At 47.4% G+C, this 25,130-nt stretch overlaps 1 protein-coding gene across 1 annotated transcript in view; it reads left to right on the top strand.

Moving 5' to 3' along the window:
• jph1a (junctophilin 1a) overlaps positions 1–21,313 on the top strand; it is a gene marked incomplete at both ends in the record, with an annotated part of 40,602 nt that extends 19,289 nt beyond the window's left edge. The window contains 3 exons of the mRNA XM_084460642.1: positions 5,465–5,583; positions 20,373–21,118; positions 21,233–21,313. Coding sequence (XP_084316768.1) covers positions 5,465–5,583; positions 20,373–21,118; positions 21,233–21,313 — 946 coding nt within the window. The remainder of the gene's footprint in view (positions 1–5,464; positions 5,584–20,372; positions 21,119–21,232) is intronic.
• Between the last annotated feature and the right edge of the window lie 3,817 nt (positions 21,314–25,130).

The following is a 25,130-nucleotide window of genomic DNA, read 5'->3' as shown; positions in this document are numbered from 1 at the left end:
CCAAATCATAGGCTTAAGATATGAGACCTGACAGACACACACACACACACACACACACACACACACACACACACACACACACACACACACACACACACACCTACCTGTGCTTGGCGGGCCGCCAGGTAAGCCCCCCCCCATGTGACCACCAGTCCTCTCAGGGTTCACTAAAATCTGAGATTATATGAGTAATCCACACCGGGATGTCACTGCTCCGGCTTCTCTCTATTTAATCAAAGCCGATTCTCCTGACAGTTGTCAGAAATAAAGCATCTGTCTCAATTCGGGCTTTCCAATCGGTTTCCACCTGGCTCTCCTGCTTGTAAACTGACTTTGAACCCAAGAGACTATAGGCCTACAGTTTCCTACCATGTGCTGGTCACTAAATGAAGGTTCCAGCACACTCTCTTGGCTCAGCACAAGGGGGTTCCAGCACAAGGGGGATCCAGCACAAGGGGGTTCCAGCACAAGCCCCTGACAGGAGCTGGGCTGGGCAACTCTGGTGTCAAGTCAATTTGTATTTATAAAGCGCATTTAAAAACAACTCATGATGACCAAAGTGCTGTACAAATCACAGCAGGCAGTAGAAAATCGCAATAAAACATCACACTAAAAAACAATCACATACAGTAAGCATCGATACACACAGTACATTGGTACAAAATGACAAAAACTGTTATAGGCACATCAGGAGGATCCAAACACTAAAGCACATGTTTTGAGCCTGGGGAGTGTGCCTTAGGCTCATTCTACCACCTGCTGATCTGGTCTCACAGTGAAGCTGTAGTGACTCTCTATAGTAACTCTCTCAGCTCTGTCATTTTAGCGTGCCGATTGGCATTTACTTTATCGCAGCATACAGGTACTATACCAAATGTGCTGCATTTCTGAATATGACCTTTCCCGCTGACCTTTCCCTGCCTGTCGCAATGCTGGTTGGTCAGAGGTAGAGCTCCCTGCATGACGCGGGGATGCTGGTTGGTCAGAGGTAGAGCTCCCTGCGTGACACGGGGATGGGCGTGCTGTCTCATTGTTGTCCTCCTCCTCTCCAGGCGCGCGTCGTCTCCTCGCCTCTCTGTTCAGCCGCCCCTCTGCTCTCCTCCTGTGCTGTGTTCTCCCCGCCCTCTCAACATGGCCGCCTGTCCCTTTGTCTTATCACCGTCAACCACAGCCTTATTGTGGGAATCTGCTTCAGGCAGCAGTGGGTGACATGTCTTCACATTGTTTTAGAAGTTAGATGTTTGTGTGTATGTGTTTGTTTGTGTGTTTGTTTGTTTGTGTGTTTGTTTGTTTGTTTGTTTGTTTGTTTGTTTGTTTGTTTGTTCCTGGTGCCTGGGTCTTCTGTATTCTGTAGTTATTTACAAAGGGGATGACGTCTGTCAGAGTGATAACATTGCAGTTGAAAATACTTGATGCCCCGACATGGGCAGTGCCACCCTCCTGCTGTCACGTTAGCCGTCTCCCTAGACATAGACATGAGCCTCTTTTATCTCATAATAGCAGCGCTGCACTGCTCCATTTAAAGATTCATGTGCTATTGCCATCATCACAGCCACCCTGGTCATTCGAACCCCAGTCGAGCACAGGAATAATTCCCGAATAATTTGAGTGTCAGGTTTTGCTAACCACTAACAGTGTTAGTCATGCCTAAGTAGTCCTCTATTAACACCAGTTGGTAATTCAACACCGGACTTGGGGTTAGAGGAGATATGTGCAAGCTAAGTGCTAATTTGTTCAGACATTCAGTTATGCTGGCTACTACGTCAGACTGTGTGAGAAATAGAGAACAATGCTGGCCTGGTTTGTACATCAGCGACACATTAGATGTTTCCTGCTTGTACTGTAGCTCACTGATGATGTGTCACTTGAATTGAGTGACACAGTCCTCCCACCGGCACTATCAAATCCATCGCTTTTTGGTAGCGGGCCAAAGTGATGTTTTTGGGGGTCTGTTATCGGTGGGCTACTTGGCCAGTTTCAGCCATGTGATGTGCGTTAAGCCCTGAACGAGGTGCTCGTAGGTTAGGAACCTCAACACAGCCACGTCCTTTAGAGATGCTTGAGAGGGATTTGACTCCTCAAATCACTCGTTCTCAAATCCCTTGTTACAAGTGGGCTATTAGGTACACAACAGCTACATTAGGATACCACGTATCAGCAGGTTCCTGAGGAAACTAATCGTATATTGGTTTCACAGAGACTTTTTATTCCAAAGGGACAATGTCAAAAACATTGGCTGAGGTGGTCTCACAGACACGGGACAGGTACAGAAGCGGCATGAGCCAACTGATCCATCGCAGCCACCCTGCTAACTTAGTGACTGATGACTTTGGGGGGGTGCAGGGTAGATAGGAGTTGGGTTGAACTGTTGAGTGTTGTGTGGACCACGGTCAAGGTCAGAGCCAAGGTCGTGTCTCAGGTCCGTATCTTATCTCATTATGCACCAGAGTACATTCCATCAGTCAGGGGTAAGTGGGCTGGGAGGGGGTGAGAGAGGGAGGAGGGGGAGGGCTGGGGAGAGAGGGGTGGGGGCAGGGGGGTAAGAGAGAGGGGCTGGGGAGAGAGGGGGGGGGGGCAGGGGGGTGAGAGAGAGAGGAGGGGGAGGGCTGGGGAGAGAGGGGGGGGCAGGGGGGTGATAAAGAGAGGAGGAGGGGAGGGTGCAGAACTGTGTCAGCATATGTGAGAGATTCTTCAAATAGGTCAGAGCCTGCGTGGGGAGCGATGGGGGCCAGTAGACACACACACACATGCGCACACGCACACACACACACACACTACTGCAGGAGACGAGGGTACAGCGAGCCCAAAAGGAGGCCGCATCGCGCCACATGCAGGGGTCTGAAATTTAACCCTACAGTAAAATTAGAGGGTTGAGATGCATACCTCAGCAGTTTTACATGCCCAGGAGTCTATAGGGGGAGGCACTCACATAGGGAAGGAGGGAGGGAGAGAGAGAGAGACAAGGAGAGAGAGAGAGAGACACGTGGCACAGCTGGTGCATTCCTGATCATGGTTATAGCTCCAGTAAGGCGATGGTCAGTGGAATATGCAGCTATATGATGTATGAATAAAACGCTAACGAGAATGCAGTAGGGCCATGAAGAGAGAATGGAAGCGTGACTTGGAGGAGGTGTGAGGTGATTCTCGCTGGCGCCTCTTACCCCGCCCGTCACCAACCCCCTCCTCTGCCAGACGGCCTGTCTGGGACCCCTGGATGGCCCCGCGTCATGTCGTCCCCTCGGCCGTGACTTCCCCGCCAGGCCCCGGGGACCTGTGGGGCCCCCGTCACCCTCGCGGCGCCGGACACGCGTGACGTCTCAGCTGCTTTCACCCGCTGAGGAAATAGAAGGGTGATTTACGCGTCCGGCGCTGGTGTCTCAGCATATGGGTTTGCAGGCGCGCACGTTTTTAAGTGCGTCCTTTGTCCCCGGGGCGCAGACTTATTTCTGGAGAGGAAGTTAAGTCTGCCTGCCCCCCTTCGCCCCGCACATGGCTCCTCATGCATTTTAATATCTCTCGCTCCCCGGGCGTCGCTAGTACAGGACGCCTCGCTGTCCAAGGACGGAGCAGCCGTCAGAAATAGAGCCGGCCGGTTTGTTTGGGGTCGTACCGATGCGGGAGGGGGGGGAGAGAAAGAACACCAGAGAGACAGAGGAAGACATTGATTGAAGAAGAGAGGAAAGGATGTAGATGGAGTAAGAGGGAGACAGGGCCAGTGATGTAAAGTAGGACGCCCGGTGACAGTTCCACACACTAGCCCGTGTGTGTGTGGCGTATAGCTACGGGGGGCCTAGGCCTTTTCCCTTTGTTCCCGGTTTGTGTTCTGCCTCGTCATGCACTGTTCTGTCCTGGTAACGCCGTGTGATGGCTCTCCTGCTGGGAGGACAGGGTCTGTGAAACCCCTGAGAGTCACCCACTGCCTTTCATAGCATTTAGATAACATTTATCTGCTTTTCATGTCATGTTGCATTATTGGGTCTTCCGGAATGTACTCTGGGTAGAGGGGGGGGGGAGGATCCTGTCCCTAATGCATGGTGCACAGTGTTGGACCTTAGCTAGCCATGGCTTTCAGTGTGTGTGTGTGTGTGTGTGTTGTGTGTGTGTGTGTGTGTGTGTGTGAGAGAGAGTGTGTGCGTGTGTGTGCGTGTGTGCACGCGAGAGGCATAACATACATACTTGCGTGTGTGTGTGCATGCGTACGTACGTGTGTGTGTGTGTGTGTGTAGTATCTCTCTTGGGGTTTGTTTAGCGGGTCAGCGCCCAGCCCTGTCAGTAAGGGACCATCTTACCATGGTGTGCTCTTGCTATGCCTCTCAGCGCTAATGCTAAGCTGACCATGTTCCCAAAACTTATTATGGTCATTTCAGCCCTGTGCTGTTAGGTCTAGTTGCCTTTTTTCACTGCGTGTCCTGTTCTATACAGGCCTGTTTTATACATATACATCTATGTATGGAATGTTCTGGTAAGTTTACCGTGGCCCCCAAGTGCTGTTTATATCCCACATAACATTTGCTCTAAAACTAGGGTCGACATAGTTGAGGTTTTCTGATGGATGGTCATCAGTGTGTGTGTGTGTGTGTTTGTGTGCGTGTGCACATGTGCGTGTGCACGTGTGTGTGTGTGCGGGAGTGTGCGTGTGTGAGCGTGTGTGTGTGCGGGAATGTGGGTATCTGTGGTGTGGGAAAAGTAGGATCTGGTGTGGAGACGGCAGCGCAGGATGGGCAGAGTGCTGCATCATCCCTCAGAGAGAGGGAGACAGTGACACAGCTGAGAGGTGGAAGGAGAGAGAGAGCAGTGAAGGGAGAGCTGAGCAGGGGAGAGCTGAGCAGGGGAGAGCTGAGCAGGGCAGTACTAATTATGTTCTGTCCTTGACTTTGAAATCTAAAGTGATGCGACGCACATCAGTGTCAAAGTGCGATGTCCTTCAGAGGTGCTTTTATCTAGCTGCGGAAGTGTAACACGCTAGTGCATTTCTACGGAGAACATACTGCATTGTACAAATGAAAGTGCCTCTGAAGGGGTGTGTGTGTGTGTGCGCGCGTGCATGTGCTTGCATGTGTATGTGAATGTGTATACAGTATATACTGTAGACTACTTGTTGCTGTTGCTAATATTCCATCTGCATGTGTGTCTGTGTGTGTCATTGTTGTTCAAGCTAACACGCCTTCTCCGTGTGTGTGTGTGTGTGTGTGTGTGTGTGTGTGTGTGTGTGTGTGTATGTGTGTGTATCATTGTCATTCTAGCTTAACATACCTTCTGTGTGTGCGTGTGAATATTTGAGTGTGTGTGTGTATGTGTGTGATTGTTTTTCTATCTAACAGGCCTTCTGTGTGTGTGTGTGTGTGTGTGTGTGTGTGTGTGTGTGTGTGTGTGTGTGTGTGTGAATATTTGAGTTTCATTGTTGTTTTAGCTAACATGCATTTTCTGTGTGTGTGTGTGCGTGTGTGTGTGTGTGTGTGTGCAGGACAGCTCATGCCAGGACGAAGGCCGAGGCAGCGGACCAGGCAGCCCTCTCTGCCTGCCAGGACTCGGACATCGCCAGAGCCGTCGCATCGGAGCTCTCCCCTAACTTCCACCAGCCAGGTAACCTTCCAACTCCTAACTTCCACCAGCCAGGTAACCTTCCACCTCCTAACTTCCACCAGCCAGGTAACCTTCCACCCCCTAACTTCCACCAGCCAGGTAACCTTCCACCTCCTAACTTCCACCAGCCAGGTAACCTTCCACCAGCCAGGTAACCTTCCACCAGCCAGGTAACCTTCCACCTCCTAACTTCCACCAGCCAGGTAACCTTCCACCAGCCAGGTAACCTTCCACCTCCTAACTTCCACCAGCCAGGTAACCTTCCACCTCCTAACTTCCACCAGCCAGGTAACCTTCCACCTCCTAACTTCCACCAGCCAGGTAACCTTCCACCAGCCAGGTAACCTTCCACCAGCCAGGTAACCTTCCACCAGCCAGGTAACCTTCCACATCACACAGACAAACGGCATCTTGGACACAGGTGGCAATGTGGGCATCGGTATTTAATGGTTGTGATGACCACTTTAATGTACCTATAACTCCCCATCTACCTCAAATGTCCTATCTCTGTACCTACAACTTCCCAAGTGTCTAAGGGGGCTATTATACATGCTCAAACTAACAAGCCACATCACAAGCCAAGTGACAGATGGAGTAGCTAGCAGGATCAAGTGAAACACAACACACACACGCACACACACAACACACACACACACACACACTCACACTCACTATCGCAACCCGCATCTCCACCAGTCACATGATGCTCAGAGACATCCTTTCATTTGGAGCAGCCTAGCCACGGAGTGTAGGGTCAAGGCCCCTGTTTATTGACCTGGCTCGCATGGTCACTGAACCGGCCGGGCAGTCGCCCTGCCTGCAGATGTGCTGGTGTGTTTCACCACACCCCTGAAAACAAACAAACAAACAAACAAACACGCAACAAACAACAAACAAACAAACAGGCATGGAAGGAATGCCATGTGTCAGAGTAGTGTAGTTCTCACAGTCACCTCGCATCTCACTCAGTTGTTCCTCTCAGACACGTTATGCTCAACGACAGCACGGTTTTATCTGTGCTGTACCGTGTGTAGTGTCTAGCTGTTTGTTTGTGTACAAATCTCTGGCGCCACACTGTATAGAGTTAATAGTGTGTGATGAGTTTTGCTCTGTTCTGGAACGCCTGGAGTCTGGCCCTCCAACGGCTGTAATCTAAGAACAGAGCCACTTGGGAGGGTTTTCTAATGTCACAATGAAGGACTGTGTGGCTTGACAAAAAACAGAGCCTGGTTGGGCCATGGTAGAACTGGGTACAGTTTTCTGGACAGAAACCCACTGTTGGCTGTCAGTCTGAAAAAGGCTTTGTCCAGGGCCCTGGCCCAGAAATTCTTCTACAAAAACTAGAAATGGTGCAATCATGAGAGCACAGACTTCTGTCCCTGAATGCATTTCGTGGCTCTGTGTGTGCCAAAATTGAATTCTGGTGGTCTGGTGGTCTCATGTTTCTAAATTGCTACACCCCTCCACCGAGTTTCATGAAAAGCAGTCTGGTAGTTTTTGTGTAACCCTAGTCCAAAAAATGAATGTAGGTGAATGGGCGTCCGGGCCGTGTTTGGGCAGCTCATGATTCACTGGGGCGCAGGTAAAAATAACTGGAGGTGAATGGGTAGCTGTATTTGGTCAGCTCTGTGTCTCTAGCACCCTCACACAGGTAGCTTCCATCTAAGTTTGGTTTTCATTTTGTGTAATCCTAGTCCAAAAAATGACTGGAGGTGAATGGGGGGCTTTATTCGGCCGTCTCTGTGGCGCCCCTCTTGGGTCACAGCCGGTGGGGGGCAATGCGGTGCACTCCGGGCTCTCTCCCCACACACCCCAGTCAAAACACTGTGGGGCGAATTCACTAAAGCGGAATTGCGGCCGGTAATTGCACCATTACATTGCGCGTCAGTTGCTCCAGCTATGTGCTCTGTTGTAAAAACCTATTCACTAAAGACATTGCGCTAATAGTATCCCAGCGCAAACACGCCCATTCGGTGTTTGCGGCTGAGTGCAATTTGCTGCTGATATAGGACATGACTATAAATACTGTGCATACAGCGCATACAACTCGTATGCATATCATTGGACGATGGCAGACAGAAAAAGAAAGATACGATTTTCAGACAGCGAACTTGAAGGCCTCACGGACGAGGTTCAAAAACATGTCTCACAACTTTCCTCAAAAAATATCACCACTGCAGCAAAAAATCATATTTGGGGTTTAATTTCCCAATCAGTCAGTGCCATTAGTGTGTGTAAACGCGGAAGACTGCAAACGGAGGTGAAATGATTTGAAAAGTATTTGAAACTTGTACTTGAAAATAAGTATTATTCATTGGGGGAGCTTGGACTCGCTGGGGACTGGTGGAGAGACGCATAGTCTACAGAGCCTCCCCAGACGCGACTTCATCCTCCAGTTGGCTGAAGAGCTGGCATCCAAACAGCCACCGGCGGCGCCCCGCAGTGAACACAGAAGAATACCCCCCCAAAAAATACCTGCATTGTGAAGACAAGCTGCAGCAAGAACAGAACTGTCTACCAATGCACGAAGTGCACCAAAGCTGTCTGTGGCAGTTGCATTGCCAAGGTGCAGAGGATATGTGCGAAGTATACTTGAGCTGCCGCCTCAACCGCGCGTAAGAGCAGAGCGCATCAACTCGTGTATAGCCTACAACTAGTAGTCCATAGCCAATAAAACGGCTTATTGTTTTATTCATATATCAACTAGATAATTAGATAATTATTAATTTTATTAGATAATTATTAAACATCGAAGTTTTATGCTGCATCTGTAGGCCTAGTAATCACAAGACGTATAGGCCTAGCCTACGTAAAAAGCGATGCATTCTCATATATTAGCTTAGATAATTATTAATTAGATAATTATAATGTACCTACGTTCTATGCTACATCTGTACTGTAGGCTACTGTTTTATTTGGATCCTTGGCCAAAATGCTGTTCTTGTAGCCGTTTCATCGTTTTTTTTTCCTTTTGTGAAGTGTAGGCTATACTATTCTTGTTAAAGTGCGAAGATAACATTTTGTTGTGTTATTTTATTGCCATATAGTCATTTTGTGAGTAGTATGAAAGGATAACATTAAGCCTTGAGCTGTACAGTACAATCCTAAGACCGTATAGCGTAAAAAACTATGCGTTCTTATGGTAAATCCATTGAACGGCTACTGGCAGATAAAGTTATATAGTGAGCCGCGGTGGTTCTAGTGTTAAATCAAAAAGTGACCTTCTAAATATTCTCTCACGAACAACATGCCTGGCATTGCGATGCCGAATTCGCCTCGCAACAATCACTGCTACCATGATTAGCGGAAAGGCTGGCCATGACACACCCCTTGCTCTTAAATACCACCACGTCTCTGAAAACTGAATAATTTCACTTTAACTGCGTGAAGCAATTGGCGCTGATCTTTGTGAATTGGGCAGATTTTGCAATAATGTCCATTTGCATAGAAAGGGGAACATTCTCCGCCCATATTACCTAATTTAAATATCCGCTAATAACACCGGCGCAGAGAAACGCTATGAGGAAGGCAACGCAGTTAACACCGTATTTCACCCTTTGCGAGGGCTTTGTGAAAAGCAAAGATTATTTTTGACTTATTTGCACAGGTTTTGCGTCAGGAAAAGCTGCGCAATCCTTTAGTGAATTCGCCCCTGAGTCTCTAGCACCCCCACTTCATTCTAAGTATTGTTTTCATTCGTGGATCCGGCCCGTGATTCGGATCTGCTCCAAAATTTAATGGTTTCTATGGTAGCCCATGATACACCCCTTCACCAAGTTTCATAAAAATCGGTTTGGTAGTTTTTGCATAATCATAGTCCAAAAAATGTATGGAAGTGGATGGGCAATCCAGCTGTGTTTGGGCGGCCCGTGGACCCAACCCGTGATTCGGATCCACTCCAAAATTTAAGAGATTGTAAGTTGGACCATGTTACACCCTCCAACGAGTTTCATGAAAATCTGTCCAGTAGTTTTTGCGTAATCCTGCTAACGGACAAACACACACACGCACCTGCACTCACACATGCACGCCATTGAAAACATTAATTTGTCGTTGGGGTGGAGGTAAAAAAGGATGAAGCACATCATGATCTGACAAAAATACATGTACAGTAGGACCCCACTCATCCAAACTTCAGAGATCCGAACCTCCCGGTCTACCGGACAGGCTTAAAAAACGTCTTCTTTTTTTTGAGCCTGCTATCTGGTTACTGGTGGGATTTTCATTACAGTACTCTATCCTACTGTGAATAAAAACAGAACTGTATGTAGACCTACATGTTGCCTGTATGCTATAGTCTACTGTCACGTTTAATTTCTTTGTTACTTTAATGTCGAGCGCAAAACGCAAATGAGTCTGCTGCGCGAGAGCTGCATTCCTTGGTAGCCAGAAAGCGTGTCAGCAACCTGAAGCAGAGGAGTATCGAGTTATTTTTCGTTCCCAGTTAATGGACTTCAGGAACACGGACGTGTTGTAAGCATGTAGATTAGCCTACTAGGCCTACTGTATTTGTTAAATAATAGCCTACAGCCTAGGCCACGTTAGCCTACATCGGTTGTTTAGGCTGCAATAGCCTAAGACACAACAACTTGTCTGTCATTTCATTTATTTATTTATTATCATTTGCTCTAATTGTTCTAATGTTGGGTTGTTTTTAGGCTATACCATTTTGTTCTGCGAATACAGTAGCCTATCGATGCAGCGTAGGCCTCATTTGAGAATAAAGTACTGTATTTGATCAAAGCATGCACTCAAGTGGAAATTCGTTTATTTTATTCTAGGCTACTGTAGGCCTAATATAGGCTAGGCTGTATGAGTTTAGTTGGCTATTTGATTGCAATTTTGATGCATTTTCACAAGTAATTAAGGGTATTTATCGGTCTATTATGAGTCTATATGAAACAAGTATACCACTTATTGAATTTGGTGCATTTTAACATAAGTTTCAGTCATCCGGACATTTAAGAGATACGAACGACCTTCGGTCCCATTGGGTTCGGATAAGTGGGGTCCTACTGTACACTATATGCAGGGGCGGGAATCCTGGGGGGGTCAGGGGCGACATGTCCCCCCCAATATTTGGATTGGGGTAGTGGCATTCAATGACCATAAAGCCACGTAGGAAGATGTCCCTCCCCCAAAATAATCTTGCAAAATTTCTATGTAAATGTCTCCCCCCAAAGTTGGATACAGATCCCCGCCACTGACTATATGGACAAACGTATTGGGCCACCTACACATTACACCTACAGGAGCTTTTATGACATCCCATTCTAAATTCATAGGCATTAATATGTAGTTGGTCCCCCCTTTTCATCTATAACAGCTTCCACTCTTCTGAGAAGGCTTTCTACAAGATTTTGGAGTGTGTCTGTGGGAATTTCATCCAGAAGAGCTTTTGTGAGGTCAGACATTGGTGTTGGACGAGAAGGGAGCTCGCAATCTCCATTCTAGTTCATCCCAAAGGTGTTTGATGGGGTTGAGGTCAGGGCTCTGTGCAGGCCAGTCAAGTTCTTCCACACCAACCTCACCCAACCATGCCTTTATGGATCTTGCTTTGTGCACGGAGGCACAGTCCTGCTGAAACAGAAAAGGGCCTTCCACAAACTGTTCCCACAAAGTTGGAAGCATAGAATTGTCCAAAATGTCTTGGTAAGCTGAAGCATTAACATTTCCCTTCACTGGAACTACGGGGCCTAGGCCAACCCCAGAAAAACAATCCCAGACGTTTATTATTATTATAGTATTATTATTACTCCTCCACCAAACTTGGTGTGTCCCAATACTTTTGTCAATATAGTGTATATTTATATGGGCTCTGAGGTAACAAAGAAAATTGCATCATATACAGTAGCTCACAAAAGGTGTCCGCTGCACTCTATTTGTACCTTTACGAGGTAAGACGAGTTTTACAAGGAAATGCCTGATACGTGATACGACATAAATCGTGTGGACAGGGGTTCCTCCGGGGTCGTGGGGGTTGGGGCTGATGAGGCGAAGGTTAGGGATAGCACAAGGGGTTGAACAAGTGTGAATTCAACACGTAGCCTGCTAGCACACAGTCCTTACCAGTGCCATGTTATGGAAGGAAAGCAGTGTAGATTGGAGCTCAACAGTAACTATTAGTCGGATTACTTAATGTGTTCCCGTCATTACTTTTCCTCTTGATTTGAATCTATTATCCACATCTATTCATTTATTTCATATTCATTCATGATCCTCTATCCTTGATAGCTCCCAATGCCTTCAACAACTTCAGCCTGTGCTATATCAAAGCCTGGGTTAGCCTAGCCTAGCCTAGGCTAGCATGGCCTCCTGCCAAAAGATGCCATAAAAAATAGTGGATGACTAATAGATTGACAATGGCAGCCATTCGAGCGTGTCCCTTTCCGCAGGCAGAACTCCCCAGCTGGGGCCGGCAGGCCTGGGACGGCCTGCTTGTTTGTGTTGTGGAAAAAGGCGGTCATGCTTGGCAGCTTGGTAAGCCCCAGGTCGCCTCGCCACAGAGAGCGTCCTTGCGTTATAGGTCAAATCATGAATGAAAGAGGGCAGATATGTCATCACGCCCCGCGCTTGCGTAGAGAGACATCCGAGATGAGACTGCAGGTCGCGTGTGTGGGCCAAACGTGCCAATTATACCCGCTCCAACAGACTGAGCTCGTCGTTGTTAGTTTGAGGATACGCTTCGAAATGACCCGAACCTCTCTGTTTAGCTGCCTTAGTTCATGTACGTTTCACGATCGGTGTATCAGGGTTATCAGTTGTTTTAAGTCTGCAGAACTAAAGAGTGTACCCTAGTTCTAGGTTTGGCGGTGGTCATCTGTTCTGCTTTTGCAGGTTGTCTCATGTTTGGTGTAAATGAGGTCCCCTATTTACAGTTTGACCCATTTCTGCTCATATGCAGAGTGGCTGACTGGGACTGGGCCCGGAACCAGTAGAGGAAGACAGTCCCTGAACAGTCCCTGAACAGTCTCTGAACAGTCTCTGAACAGTCTCTGTGAGACACAGCCACCCTTAACATGGATTCTGTATTCATGCCAACCTTCATTTACAGTTAATGGCCACGTCTCCCGATAAAGAACCTTCTTAAGGAACCATTCTTAAGCAACCCTTTGTATGGGAGTTAAGAAGTACTTTGTAGTTAAGTGGTTCGGGAAACCCGGCCAATATCAGTAAAGTGGATACAAACCATAAGTCTGTTAAGTGGAACCAGACGAGTACAAGACAGCGCCCCCTACCGAAATTATCAAAATATTTAATTCTCCCGTTTTAATCCAAGATGATTCCTCAAAGTCTACCTCCAAACTGGAAACATTCGCACTTAGCACTGTCCCTGCCTTCAATAACTCCCCCAAGGGAAATAAACTGGGTCCTAAAACCCTTGTCGTTTGTAATTGACATTTCAGACTCATGGCAGATTATCACCCAGGTTGGATGTGAGCGGTTCAAAAAGGAAGAGGGTGGGGGTCACTGGGAAAAAAAGACCCTGACCTTTCTGATTGGTTCGCACATACACTGTACCATCCCGAAGTGGGGTGGTCTGGGCGTGGTCTGCGGCATGACGTTAATTGGGCTATACTTGGAGCCAGTGGGTCCTCGCCGGGGCCTAATGGAGACATAGCTGGAATCCCTGCGTGCTGAGGGGTGGAATAGCTCTGCTCTCGGCCCCTCCCCCCCCCCCCACCCACACGCTCCCCTCTCCGGAGCTGACGCAGAGCAGCTGTCCCTTCCTTCAGCCAGGGAAGGTACGAGGGGGGAGGGCAGTACTGAGGTTAATGGTGGGGGGGGGGCATACAAAAACCACCCAGTCGAGGTACATTCATGGTCAGATGGCGATGTAAGCACTCATACTGTACACCCATCACACATACATACACACACACACACACACGGCCAATAGGGCCTCAAACTACAGACATGACTAGTTGTTGGGTTACATTGAAAAATCCTGGTCATGCACTAGAAAATACCTATTTAGAATGACGTCCATGGGTGTTCAACACACACCTGTGTTCAGTCTGTAATCCGTCAGACAGTTCTGCTGGTCATGATTCTATCACTGCTTTAGTTTATAGAAACCAAATCAAGGCCATTTGCTCATAAAGACCTACTGTATTTAACTCTCCCAGCACCCCCATATCTGTTTTCTATTTCAGTCACATGTCCCTGCATGTGAAAGACCTCCTCCGACCTCCGACCTCTCTCCATCCATTGGAAACAAAGGTGAACAAAGACTGATCAAACTGAACGGGTGTGACGACTAGGCGGCCCAGGGTGATCTGCATTGGAAACATGGCACATTGTTGGACAATAATGCAGCATTCTGTGTGCGCACGCGCGTGGTTATACTGTAATCTGCCCAAACAATGACAGCTCCCCCTCTGTTCATCTGTCAGTGTGTTGAGTATAGGATTGGTGCTACTTATCGAGTATTGCTACTTATTGTGTCTCCGTTGAGATGGAGCGAAAGATAGAGTGAGAGAGAGAGAGAGAGAGAATTCCTACTGTAGAGGCTGACCATGTAATCCCTGGATCTAACTGCACACATCCACATGTGCCAAGATAATCACACTGAACATGTAGAGGGCACATATAAGGGAATGGCGCCTTGGCCCTATGATTGAACGTAGACTATTGAAGTTTGTTGTTTATCTGTAGCTGGTAACAACCAGGTCATCAGGCAGCTTAATGTAAAGCACCATTATGACTGTATAGCAACAGCAGCCTTGGGACCTGCTGTGTATGCACAAACCTAAATGGGTTTGCAAAATAAAATCAGATTCTGATTCTGTGATTGTCACTAGCTGTGTTTTTAAAGTGACTGTAAAGTGAATTTCTGAGAATTGTTTCTAAACGTATTGCCCTGTACGTGTGATGAGGTAATTGCTGATCTGTGGATTAAAATACTGAATTGTGTTGGAGTTAGACCGGTAAACAGTTTTTCAACATTTTTATTTTCCTGTTTTTTTAAAACGGAACCTGATGACGTCATGAGGCCTTACCTATCATGGGTTTTTGAACTAGGTTTTCTAATAAAATAAAATAAAATAAAAAATTATTTAACCTTTATTTCACCTTAATTATTTTTTATTCCACCTTTTCACCAAGGGAATGTTTATTTTCACACTTTGATATTATATGCATTTTTACTATTTCGACCCAAGTTTACAATCACTTTCAGCAGGTGAACATTGTAGGAATGTTTCTCATCATACTGCCCCATCCTCGCAGCCAGGACATGGTCTGCGTTGCTCCACCCCAGCGACCTTATGTTTGTGCTGTGCCTCTGTCTGAACGTGTGTGATGCCACCAGCGCAGTGTATCACAAAGGCAACCCATATGATAGCTGCTCATACTGTCCCTCTTCCTCCTCCCCCTTCCTCCTATCCCCCCCCCCCACACACACACACGTTAAAACACATCCTCTCTGATGCTATGTTTGCGTGCCCTCTCGTTGTGGCTGTCTGCTCATCTCAAATTAAGGTCAGGAGGGCTGAGGTTCATGCTGGGTTTGTTGTAGATGGGCGACACCCCATCTTCAGGCCTTGTGGGTCAAGCCTGTGTGTGTGTGTGTGTGTGTGTGTGTGTGTGTGTGTGTGTGTGTGTGTGTGTGTGTGTGTGTGTGTGTGTGTGTGTGTGTGTGTGTGTGTGTGTGTGTGTGTGTGTGTGTGTGTGTGTGTGTGTGTGTGTGTGTGCGTGCGTGCGTGCGTGCGTGCGCGCATTTGGCTAAGTGTCCACTGGAGCGGAAATGTGCTCCTGATTAGCATGAACGTACTGGCATCTGGGGCTTAAAGAAAAGTTTGTCCTCTAAAAATGCCATGGAGATGATGAATGAAATATGAAGTTTAGGGGAGAGAGATAGAGGATGGGTGAGAGAGAGATAGAGGATGGGGGAGAGAGAGAGGATGAGGGAGAGAGAGATGGAGGATGGGGGGAGAGAGATAGAGGATGGGGGAGAGAGATGGAGGATGGGGGAGAGAGATGGAGGATGAGGGGGAGAGAGGATGGGGGAGAGAGATAGAGGATGGGGGAGAGAGATAGAGGATGAGGGAGAGAGATGATTGGGGAGAGAGAGATAGAGGATGGGGGAGAGAGAGATAGAGGATGGGGAGAGAGATAGAGGATGGGGGAGGGAGATAGAGTATGAGGTAGAGAGGATGGGGGAGAGAGATAGAGGATGGGGGAGGGAGATAGAGTATGAGGTAGAAAGGATGGGGGAGAGAGATAGAGGATGGGGGAGAGAGATAGAGGATGGGGGAGAGAGAGATAGAGGATAAGGGAGAGAGAGGATGGGGGAGAGAGAGAAGATGGGGGAGAGAGAGAGAAGATGGGGGAGAGAGATGGAGGATGGGGGGGAGAGAGAGGATGGGGGAGACAGAGATGGAGGAGACAGAGATGGAGGATGGGGGAGAGAGATGGAGGATGAGGGAGAGAGAGATAGAGAATGGGGGAGAGAGATAGAGGATGGGGAGAGATAGAGGATGGGGGAGGGAGATAGAGGATGAGGTAGAGAGGATGGGGGAGAGAGAGAGGATGGGGGAGAGAGAGATAGAGGATGAGGGAGAGAGATAGAGGATGAGGGAGAGAGAGGATGGGGGAGAAAGAGATGGAGGATGGGGGAGAGAGATAGAGGATGAGGGAGAGAGAGAGAGGATGAGGGAGAGAGATAGAGGATGAGGGAGAGAGATATAGAGGATGGGGGAGAGAGATAGAGGATGGGGAGAGAGAGAGGATGGGGAGAGAGAGATAGAGGATGGGGGAGAGAGAGAGGATGGGGGAGAGAGAGATAGAGGATGGGGAGAGAGATAGAAGATGGGGGAGAGAGAGATAGAGGATGAGGGAGAGAGATGGAGGATGGGGAGAGAGAGGATGGGGGAGAGAGAGAGGATGGGGGAGAGAGAGAGGATGGGGGAGAGAGAGAGGATGGGGGAGAGAGATGGAGGATGGGGGAGAGAGATAGAGGATGGGGGAGAGAGATAGAGGATGGGGGAGAGAGATAGAGGATGGGGGAGAGAGAGAGAGGATGAGGGAGAGAGAGATAGAGGATGGGGGAGGGAGATAGAGCATGAGGTAGATAGGATGGGAGAGAGAGATAGAGGATGAGGGAGAGAGATAGAGGATGAGGGAGAGAGATGCAGGATGGGGGAGAGAGATAGAGGATGGGGGAGAGAGATAGAGGATGGGGGAGAGAGATAGAGGATGGGGGAGAGAGGATGGGGGAGAGAGATAGAGGATGGGGGAGAGAGGATGGGGGAGAGAGATAGAGGATGAGGGAGAGAGAGGATGGGGGAGAAAGAGATGGAGGATGGGGGAGAGAGATAGAGGATGAGGGAGAGAGATAGAGGATGGGGGAGGGAGATAGAGCATGAGGTAGAGAGGATGGGAGAGAGAGATAGAGGATGAGGGAGAGAGATAGAGGATGAGGGAGAGAGATGCAGGATGGGAGAGAGAGAGATAGAGGATGGGGGAGAGAGATAGAGGATGGGGGAGAGAGAGGATGGGGGAGAGAGATAGAGGATGAGGGAGAGAGGGATAGAGGATGAGGGAGAGAGATGGAGGATGGGGGAGAGAGATGGAGGATGTGGGAGAGAGAGATAGAGGATGGGGGAGAGAGAGAGGATGGGGGAGAGAGAGAGAGGATGAGGGAGAGAGAGATAGAGGATGGGGGAGGGAGATAGAGCATGAGGTAGAGAGGATGGGGGAGAGAGATAGAGAATGGGGGAGAGAGAGATAGAGGATGGGGGAGAGAGAGATATAGGATGGGGGAGAGAGATAGAGGATGAGGGAGAGAGAGAGAGGATGAGGGAGAGAGATGCAGGATGGGGGAGAGAGAGATAGAGGATGGGGGAGAGAGATGGAGGATGAGGGAGAGAGATGGAGGATGGGGGAGAGAGATGGAGGATGGGGGAGAGAGATGGAGGATGGGGGAGAGAGAGAGGATGGGGGAGAGAGAGATAGAGGATGGGGAGAAAGATAGAGGATGAGGGAGAGAGATAGAGGATGGGGGAGAGATAGAGGATGGGGGAGAGAGATAGAGGATGGGGGAGAGAGATAGAGGATGAGGGAGAGAGATAGAGGATGAGGGAGAGAGATGGAGGATGGGGGAGAGAGATAGAGGATGGGGGAGAGAGAGAGAATGAGGGAGAGAGATGGAGGATGGGGGAGAGAGATGGAGGATGGGGGCGAGAGAGAGAGGATGGGGCAGAGAGATAGAGGATGAGGGAGAGAGAGAGATGGAGGATGGGGGAGAGAGATGGAGGATGGGGGAGAGAGAGATAGAGGATGAGGGAGAGAGAGATGGAGGATGGGGGAAAGAGATGGAGGATGGAGGAGAGATAGATGGGGGATGGAGGAGAGATAGATAGAGGATGGGGGGGGAGTCAGAATAGTATGATGTTATGGTATTGTTGTGATACATCCAGAGTTTTTGGACATGGCAAATATATCTGACAAATATCTCTCTCTCTCTCTCTCTCTCTCATATACAGTACATCTTTATTTACTTAGATGTTGTAGGTAGGTCTCTGCTAAGACCAAGCTATTCTGGGCTAGTACCAGTACCTTGGGCTATTTTAATGACCCTTTCTTGGGTAGAAGCGATTGATCACAGCTGATGAAAGAGGCCCTCTGGCTGATTTAGTTCTAGAACACATTCCTTGGCACTACAAATTAGACAACAGTCGGTACCATGGCAACTAGGTACCAAGCTGAAAGTAGATAGGTCTATTATTATGGTACAGATGGCCTCTTACAGTATATATATATATATATATATATATATATATATATATATAGATGGTATACGTTACTGCATCTGACTACACTTTAGAGGTGATCCAGCTACAGTATGTTCAACCTAATTTTATCTGGGAATCAGTTTAGAGTCTACATGTGGCTTTTAAAATGGCTGTTGGTGCAAAGTCTCTGACTGCCAATACTGCAGTCTTCTCTGTCTCTTCCTTTATCTCTCTCTCTCTCTCTCTCTCTCTCTCTCTCTCTCTCTCTCTCTGCGGTCTGGGGGTGCTTGCGTTAATGCTGAGGAACATCCAGAAAATGCCCCTCATACCCCTCGTAGGAATCTGTCCCCAAACAGACAGAAAGTGCACAGAACCTCCCACAACGCCCTGACTCATATGGAGTTATGGTGTGAAAGTAGGCTCCCCAGACATTTTAAGTCCCTGGGATGTTCAAATGCCCCCCGTCTTTGTAGTGGGCCTTATTGTAGCTGTCGCTGATGCTACAGTATTATGGAATTAATTAGGAATGTCTCACAGAGGGAACATTATGGGCCTAGGTGATGTTGAGCCATCAGGTTCCCTGGTAAGACCATGTATGCAGATGTGGGACTGGCTGTATTCAATCTTGATCCTCTGTTTAGAGAGAGATCTTCTCTATGGAATGAAGGCCAGGAAAGGTCAGTGACGATGACATGCACATACAGTAACACTACACATTCTCGTGGTCAGCGCACTACTTCAAAGCAATATCCCAATCAACGGAGCCCTCTGTCCCTATTGGCACTACTTTTCCCAATCTGTCCTCCCCCTGTTTTCGCCTCACTGTTCTTTGCAGTAGCACTGTGCTGTGTGTGTGAGAGAGAGAGGGGGGGGGGGGGGGGGGGAGAGAGGGGGGGGGGGGGGGAGAGAGAGAACACAATGCTAACAAGCCAGGGAAACAAAGCTGTATTGTTTGTGTTTGTGTTTCACACATTTAGCCAAATTGGGACGACTGTGATCATACAACACAGACACACTTTTCGGATCTCAAAAGGACTACATGTGTCAGGAATGGACAAGAGGTCATTATTCTACAAAATGCCCCTGGTCTTATTGTGTAGCCCTATATCTGATGCTACTGTGTTACATGAACGGACTGGGATGGCAGGGCAGTGATGGGCTGTCCTGAACGCTGAGGATGGACAGATGGATCTATATGCAGACGGGTTGTGATAAGAGGTTTTCCTAGAAGACATACTGATAAAAGAAGAGGGAGATCATAGGAAGGAGCGATGGGGAAGATACCTCTCTTGCCTTGTGGGAGTCTATGACACCACATTAATTAAACAGTCTCTCTCTCTCTCTCTCTCTCTCTCTCTCTCTCTCTCTCTCTGAACACTTGGATCTCGACACTAACATCTTGCCATAGGGACATATATGTAATATGCGGTGATACTGCAGACAGAAGATCAAAATGATTGGAGAACCTACTGGGGAATGGGTCATTCCTGCTCTGTTCCAACTGAGATGTTCTCAGGTGCATTCGGAAAACATCCACGTGCTTTATAGGTCTTAAGCACGGACAGATATTTTTTCCACATTCTGTTCCTAGTAGCTACTGATTGCTTGCAAACCTGTAGCGTTAGGCATCATTGCAACTGTTGCCATAAAGCAATTGATTCAGGTTATGGGGTTAGGATGGTTAGACAGTGAAATCAATATGTTGTTATTTGCTCAAAGAATTAGGCTGTTTTGTGCTTCCCTAGTACCACAAGGACAGTTAGTTTACACCAATAAATACAAGAGCATTTCCAGAGTAGCGGTCAATAGCAGATAGCTCTGGGCTCCGAATCTGGGTTCTTTGAAAGTGCCTGTCAGAGATTACAACGTATGAGAGGGCTTTGCTCGGTCTTGTACTGTATAACCCAGGTTAAGCCTCGGTTAAAGGGATAGTCTAGAATGTAATGTTTAGATGTTTGTGTTTGATCTGTAGGCTACGTTTGTGTGTGAATGTGAGATATTTTATGCAAATGTTTTTGTGTGTGTGTTGTCTTCTTCTGTGGCCCCCTGCAGGTCCTGACTATATCAAGCAGCAGTTCGTGGAGACTGTAGAGATTAAGGAGGTCACCGTGGAGAAGAAGAAATCCCACTCGGGATCCCCCCACTTCTACCGCAAAGGTACCACGCCTCCGCACTCCACCGGCACCAGCCCCGGCCCCACCCCTCCGCCCTCGCCCCAGTCCAGGAAGAAGGCACAACTCACCAACAGCTCCGCCAGCCGCAAGACCAGCAAAGAGGAGAAGCCCGGTCGCCGGGTCAGCAAAGAGGAGAAGCCCGGGCGCCGGGTCAGCAAAGAGGAGCGGCCCAGCAGGAAGTTCAGCAAAGAAGAGCGGGTGTCCGTCGCCGAGCCCCCCAGAGCCCCTCCCGCCAGACAGGAGGAGGGCCCCCCTCAGCCCCCCAGGGCCCCAGAGACCGTGCCCGCGCCCCCTCCCCAAGCCCTGACGGCGGCGGCGGCAAGCCAAGGGAATGGCCAGCTCCACTCCCAGTACCACAGTTACTACGTCAAGGCTCCGGTGAGGGGTGTCCCGCCCCCGGATCCCGCCGAGGAAGAGGACGAGGAGCCCACCCAGCTAACCCTGGCCCGCATGGCCCTGCCGGCCCCCAAGTCCGCCTGGGCCCCGAGCGCCCCCAAGCCAGCCGCCCCGCAGGGCAGCAGGAGTGAACATAAACTCAGGAAGCAGGATTCCCTCAAGCCAAAGAGCCTTGCGGAGACCAAGAGAGCCAGCATGGAGGCGGCGGATGTGTCAGATGTGGAGACGGTAAGTACAGGAAAAATATACAAAGATGGAAAAAAAAAAAAAAAAAAATTGAAAATGCAAGATTTAAATGTTGACAGTATTTCACTTTTCTCACGAGGATGTTATGTCTCGCAGGGTCCCAACTCAATCCTGGTTGCCATGGTGATGCTGTTGAATATTGGCTTAGCGATCATATTTGTCCACTTCCTGACATGATGATCCTGTTTTTCAGGTAAGTCTATTGGCAGGCTGCCCCTTATACTGTATATTGCCCGGTAGCTGTGTCTGTTTAGCATTTAACTTGTTAAATATCGGTCTGTTAAAACCAAACTGTCTTGACTCCTCAGTGAAGCCATGGCAGCTAATGCAGTTGTGTTGCCGGCCTTTGAAAAATCGAAATGGCGCCAGTCAGACTTGTGGGAGGCCGAAGGTGCTTGGGAACCAGCGTGACACAGGAGAGAACCGCGAGAGAACCAACCACCAGTCACCCTGTCATGGGCCAATCACAGCCCTGTGTCCCCCTCGTTTAGACCTCCTCTGGATCCAATGAGAGCTGAAATGAACTGTTGTGTCTAGGGAGAAAAAAAAAAGAATACAAAAACACACCACCCCAAAAAAAAGGAAACACGTGTACACACAGAAAACAATCTGAGTTAATGTAAATCCTGTCATGTGTCCTGACTCAAGCAGTGGGCTGGGTGGAGCTGTGCCGCTCCCACTTGCCTGGCAGGGGCCGGGCAGGACTGACTGACTGACTGACTTTACAGGAAGAGTGTGGAGATGCACTTTTAGATGACGGGAGCGAACAGCTGCCTTACTGATATACCACCTGACGTTTTCATGAGATGTGAGCATGGCGTCCAGCGGACTGTGTTGTAGTGGGAGGGCCTCCCGACGTCGGGATGTCCCCATGTTCACGCATGCCGCCCTTGTCACAGGAAACTGGACACGACGAACGCTAGCGGTCAGTGCTAGCGCAGTCACTCGCCAGTCTTACTCTGTTACCCAATCCACCGTGCAGCGTTTTTTAGCTCCTCCTACCGTTACCCATGGAGACACTGCATTGACATGCTCCCTGTGCATGGTACTGTTTTAACAACATTTTGTTTGTGTTTTTCATTGTAGTTTTTTTGTTTTTGTTCTCTGAAAGTTGGTTACCTGCAGTCGTAGACATGTAGTCGAAAAAGGAAAACCTTGTTTGGATCTAAATCAGTATTGATTGGCACATGAGTTTTCCCCCTTTATTTTGGAAGTCTAAAAATAATTTCTAAAATTGTGTGATTTGAGACTGATATGCTCATTTTATTAAACGTGCAATATGATTTATTTTTGTTAAAGATTAATTATATATTTTGTCAAGAAAGGTTTATTTATGTCACTGTTATAAAAATCATATGATTGCATTCATTTCAACATACAACTGATAGGAACATGCCTCATTTGAATAGACAGGATTGAGGGAAAGAATTGTTCACTGCTTGTGAAGAAGCTGACACTGTAACAGACCTTAGCTCTATGTGACAAACATATGAAAAGTCTTATGGATTATGTTATTTATTGAATCTCAAAACAAATAGCATTGGTATTTCAACACAAGCCAAAATTGTTGTAGCCTGGTAAACGAGACTCATCACTTTTTTGTTTGTTGATGTATTCACTATGAGTCTGGACTTTCAGCCGCCCAGAGTGATTTGAGTGGGCAGAGTACTTGCCTTGACAGACAAACTCCTTCAGCCAGTCAGCGTAATAAAACATAGATCAAACTTTTGCCAAATCCAGTCGGAAGACGTCTTTTACTGCTAGTGCATACTTCTTTAATTGTTGTTATTGAGTCTATTTCTGTAATAACTTGGCTGTGTTTATTCTTCTAACGTTAACGTTACTGTTCGTTGGTTCGGGAGCTGCCATTGCTGTTCTACTACTAGCAGACTCCTGTATTTCGCGTCATCATCTATGGTAACCAATCAGGGACTGGGGGTGGAACAGCAATTAAAATGCTGTCTCCTGATTGTTGCCCCATTTTCTGGAAAAACTCAAAACGCTCTGGGCGGCTGAAAGTCCAGACTCATAGTGAAAATGTAAAAAAAAAAAAAAGGTGATGAGTCTGGTTTACCAGGCTAAGATTATTGTGCATGGGATTTCGTTGACAAAACTACTTTCATTGTTCTTCTCTGCCTCTGGTGTTACAGTAAGCTGTGAAGAACCATGGAAACCATCGGCCAGGTTTAGTTCAAACACCTGCTTTATGAGGACCTAGAAGTCTGCTTGTGTGAGACTGGAGCAGTGAAACCCTGGATAGATTCAGAGGAACTATTATTGAATTGCTTCAGGTTGAGGCCATGTACTGTAGGATGTAGCACCTATGGTTGCAAGATGAGAGATGCCTTTAGAAGTCTTTAACAGTACTGCTGTTTACGTCAGAAGAAGGTGAGGAGCGGGTAGTGGAAGGCACCTTGTAAACAATGAAGTCCTTGTCTTAATTTTGTTGTGTGAGGAACTTGTGACTTACAATTATCAGTCATGGTTTTTAAAAGGTGCAACTTCATTGTAACTGTGGTTGTTGTTGCAGGGACATCGTGATTTCTTTTATTTGAAAGTGGATAAATATGAATAAAATTATTCTGTTATTACTTCAAAAAGTATTATTTATTCATCATGCAGTTTATAGATACAGTATATTGTTTCAAGTATTGGTCTTTGCTATAAAGGGCTTGAATATGGCTAGATTGTATTTGTTGCAATTCAGTTTTAAGATATAACTTGTTGGTTAATATACAACACCTCACTTTGATACTGCTTCTGCGGGCAATGTGTTGTTCGTTAATACTGTTCTACATTTATTTGTGCAACCTGCTATAATGGAAGTTTATGATGAAGAACAGTTGAATGCAGACCATGTAAATTAAACTATTTTCACTTAGGGGACTTTATAAAGCAACATTGTTTCTCGCATCACAATATGAGCGTGCTCTCTACACTAAGGTCATGCGGTTTGCTTGGTGTATTTAGCAACAAGACATACTTTTCAACCCTTTTCATTGATAATCCATAGGCCACATCCTCTTCCTGTTCTTCCCCCTCCGTGTTCACGATGAGGTAAGGGCTGAACCACTGAGCAGTCTCAAACAGGCAGTATAAGGGATATTTTGAGGTTAAGCAACATTGCATGTTGAAAACATTTATATATTATAGATTATATACTATTTGTAAGGATTTTTACAGAGCACAATCCAGAGTCTGGTATTAGTTGGTATTTTTCTAACGATTTGCACACCTGTATTTTGACAATGGGTATAACTTGTTTGTAATTGGTAATGTGATTAACACATGGATCAGAAAAATGGGTTGTATTGTATGTATAATTTGGGGACATGTGAGGCTATTTACAAGACGATGAGGAACTGTGTGAGACTTTTGATATCTCAAAGTTCATGTTGCCCCACTGATTTGAGCAAAGTCTTTGGAGATGTATTTCTGTGTATAACAATAAAGATGTTATGCCTTGTACGCTGATCCTGTAGTTTTATTGGTGCCCATCTCTCTGCACTGCTGGGGCCCCCTGTAGAACTGTGTATTTGGCAGGTACCCAGTTGATGCCAGAATGGTTTGCTCTGTTTCCACAGCTGACTTGGGTGGGATTAGTGTCCTGTTACTCCAGCAGTGGCACCTGCCTGGGACCAGCCACACTGTGTCTCACTCTTCCACTGAGCCAGGGCTGGCCATACACATATACCTCAAAGGGTTGATCAGTGACAGAAAACCTGAATAAAGACTGGTTAGTCTCATGGAGTTGTATAACTAATAGTTTTACTGTGGAAATCCATAAAGAATCACTGCACTTTCTCTCAAACCTCCTGTCTTTATTTTTTATACCAACTGACTCAACTTCGGAATCGGAAACACATCAACGAAAACATAAGTGTGTGGACGGCAAGCACAAGCGGACAAAATAGCTCCGTCCACAGCCAAGGGTGAATTATTCAACCATTTTTGGTGCATAAAGGCACTCTGGGTTTACATTTTTGTCTCTCTC

This window comes from Borostomias antarcticus, assembly GCF_949987555.1.
Source record: "Borostomias antarcticus genome assembly, chromosome: 2".
Taxonomy (NCBI): Eukaryota; Metazoa; Chordata; class Actinopteri; order Stomiiformes; family Stomiidae; genus Borostomias; species Borostomias antarcticus.
Note: the sequence above shows the minus strand (reverse complement) of the source record. Positions and strands in the feature narration are given on the sequence as shown.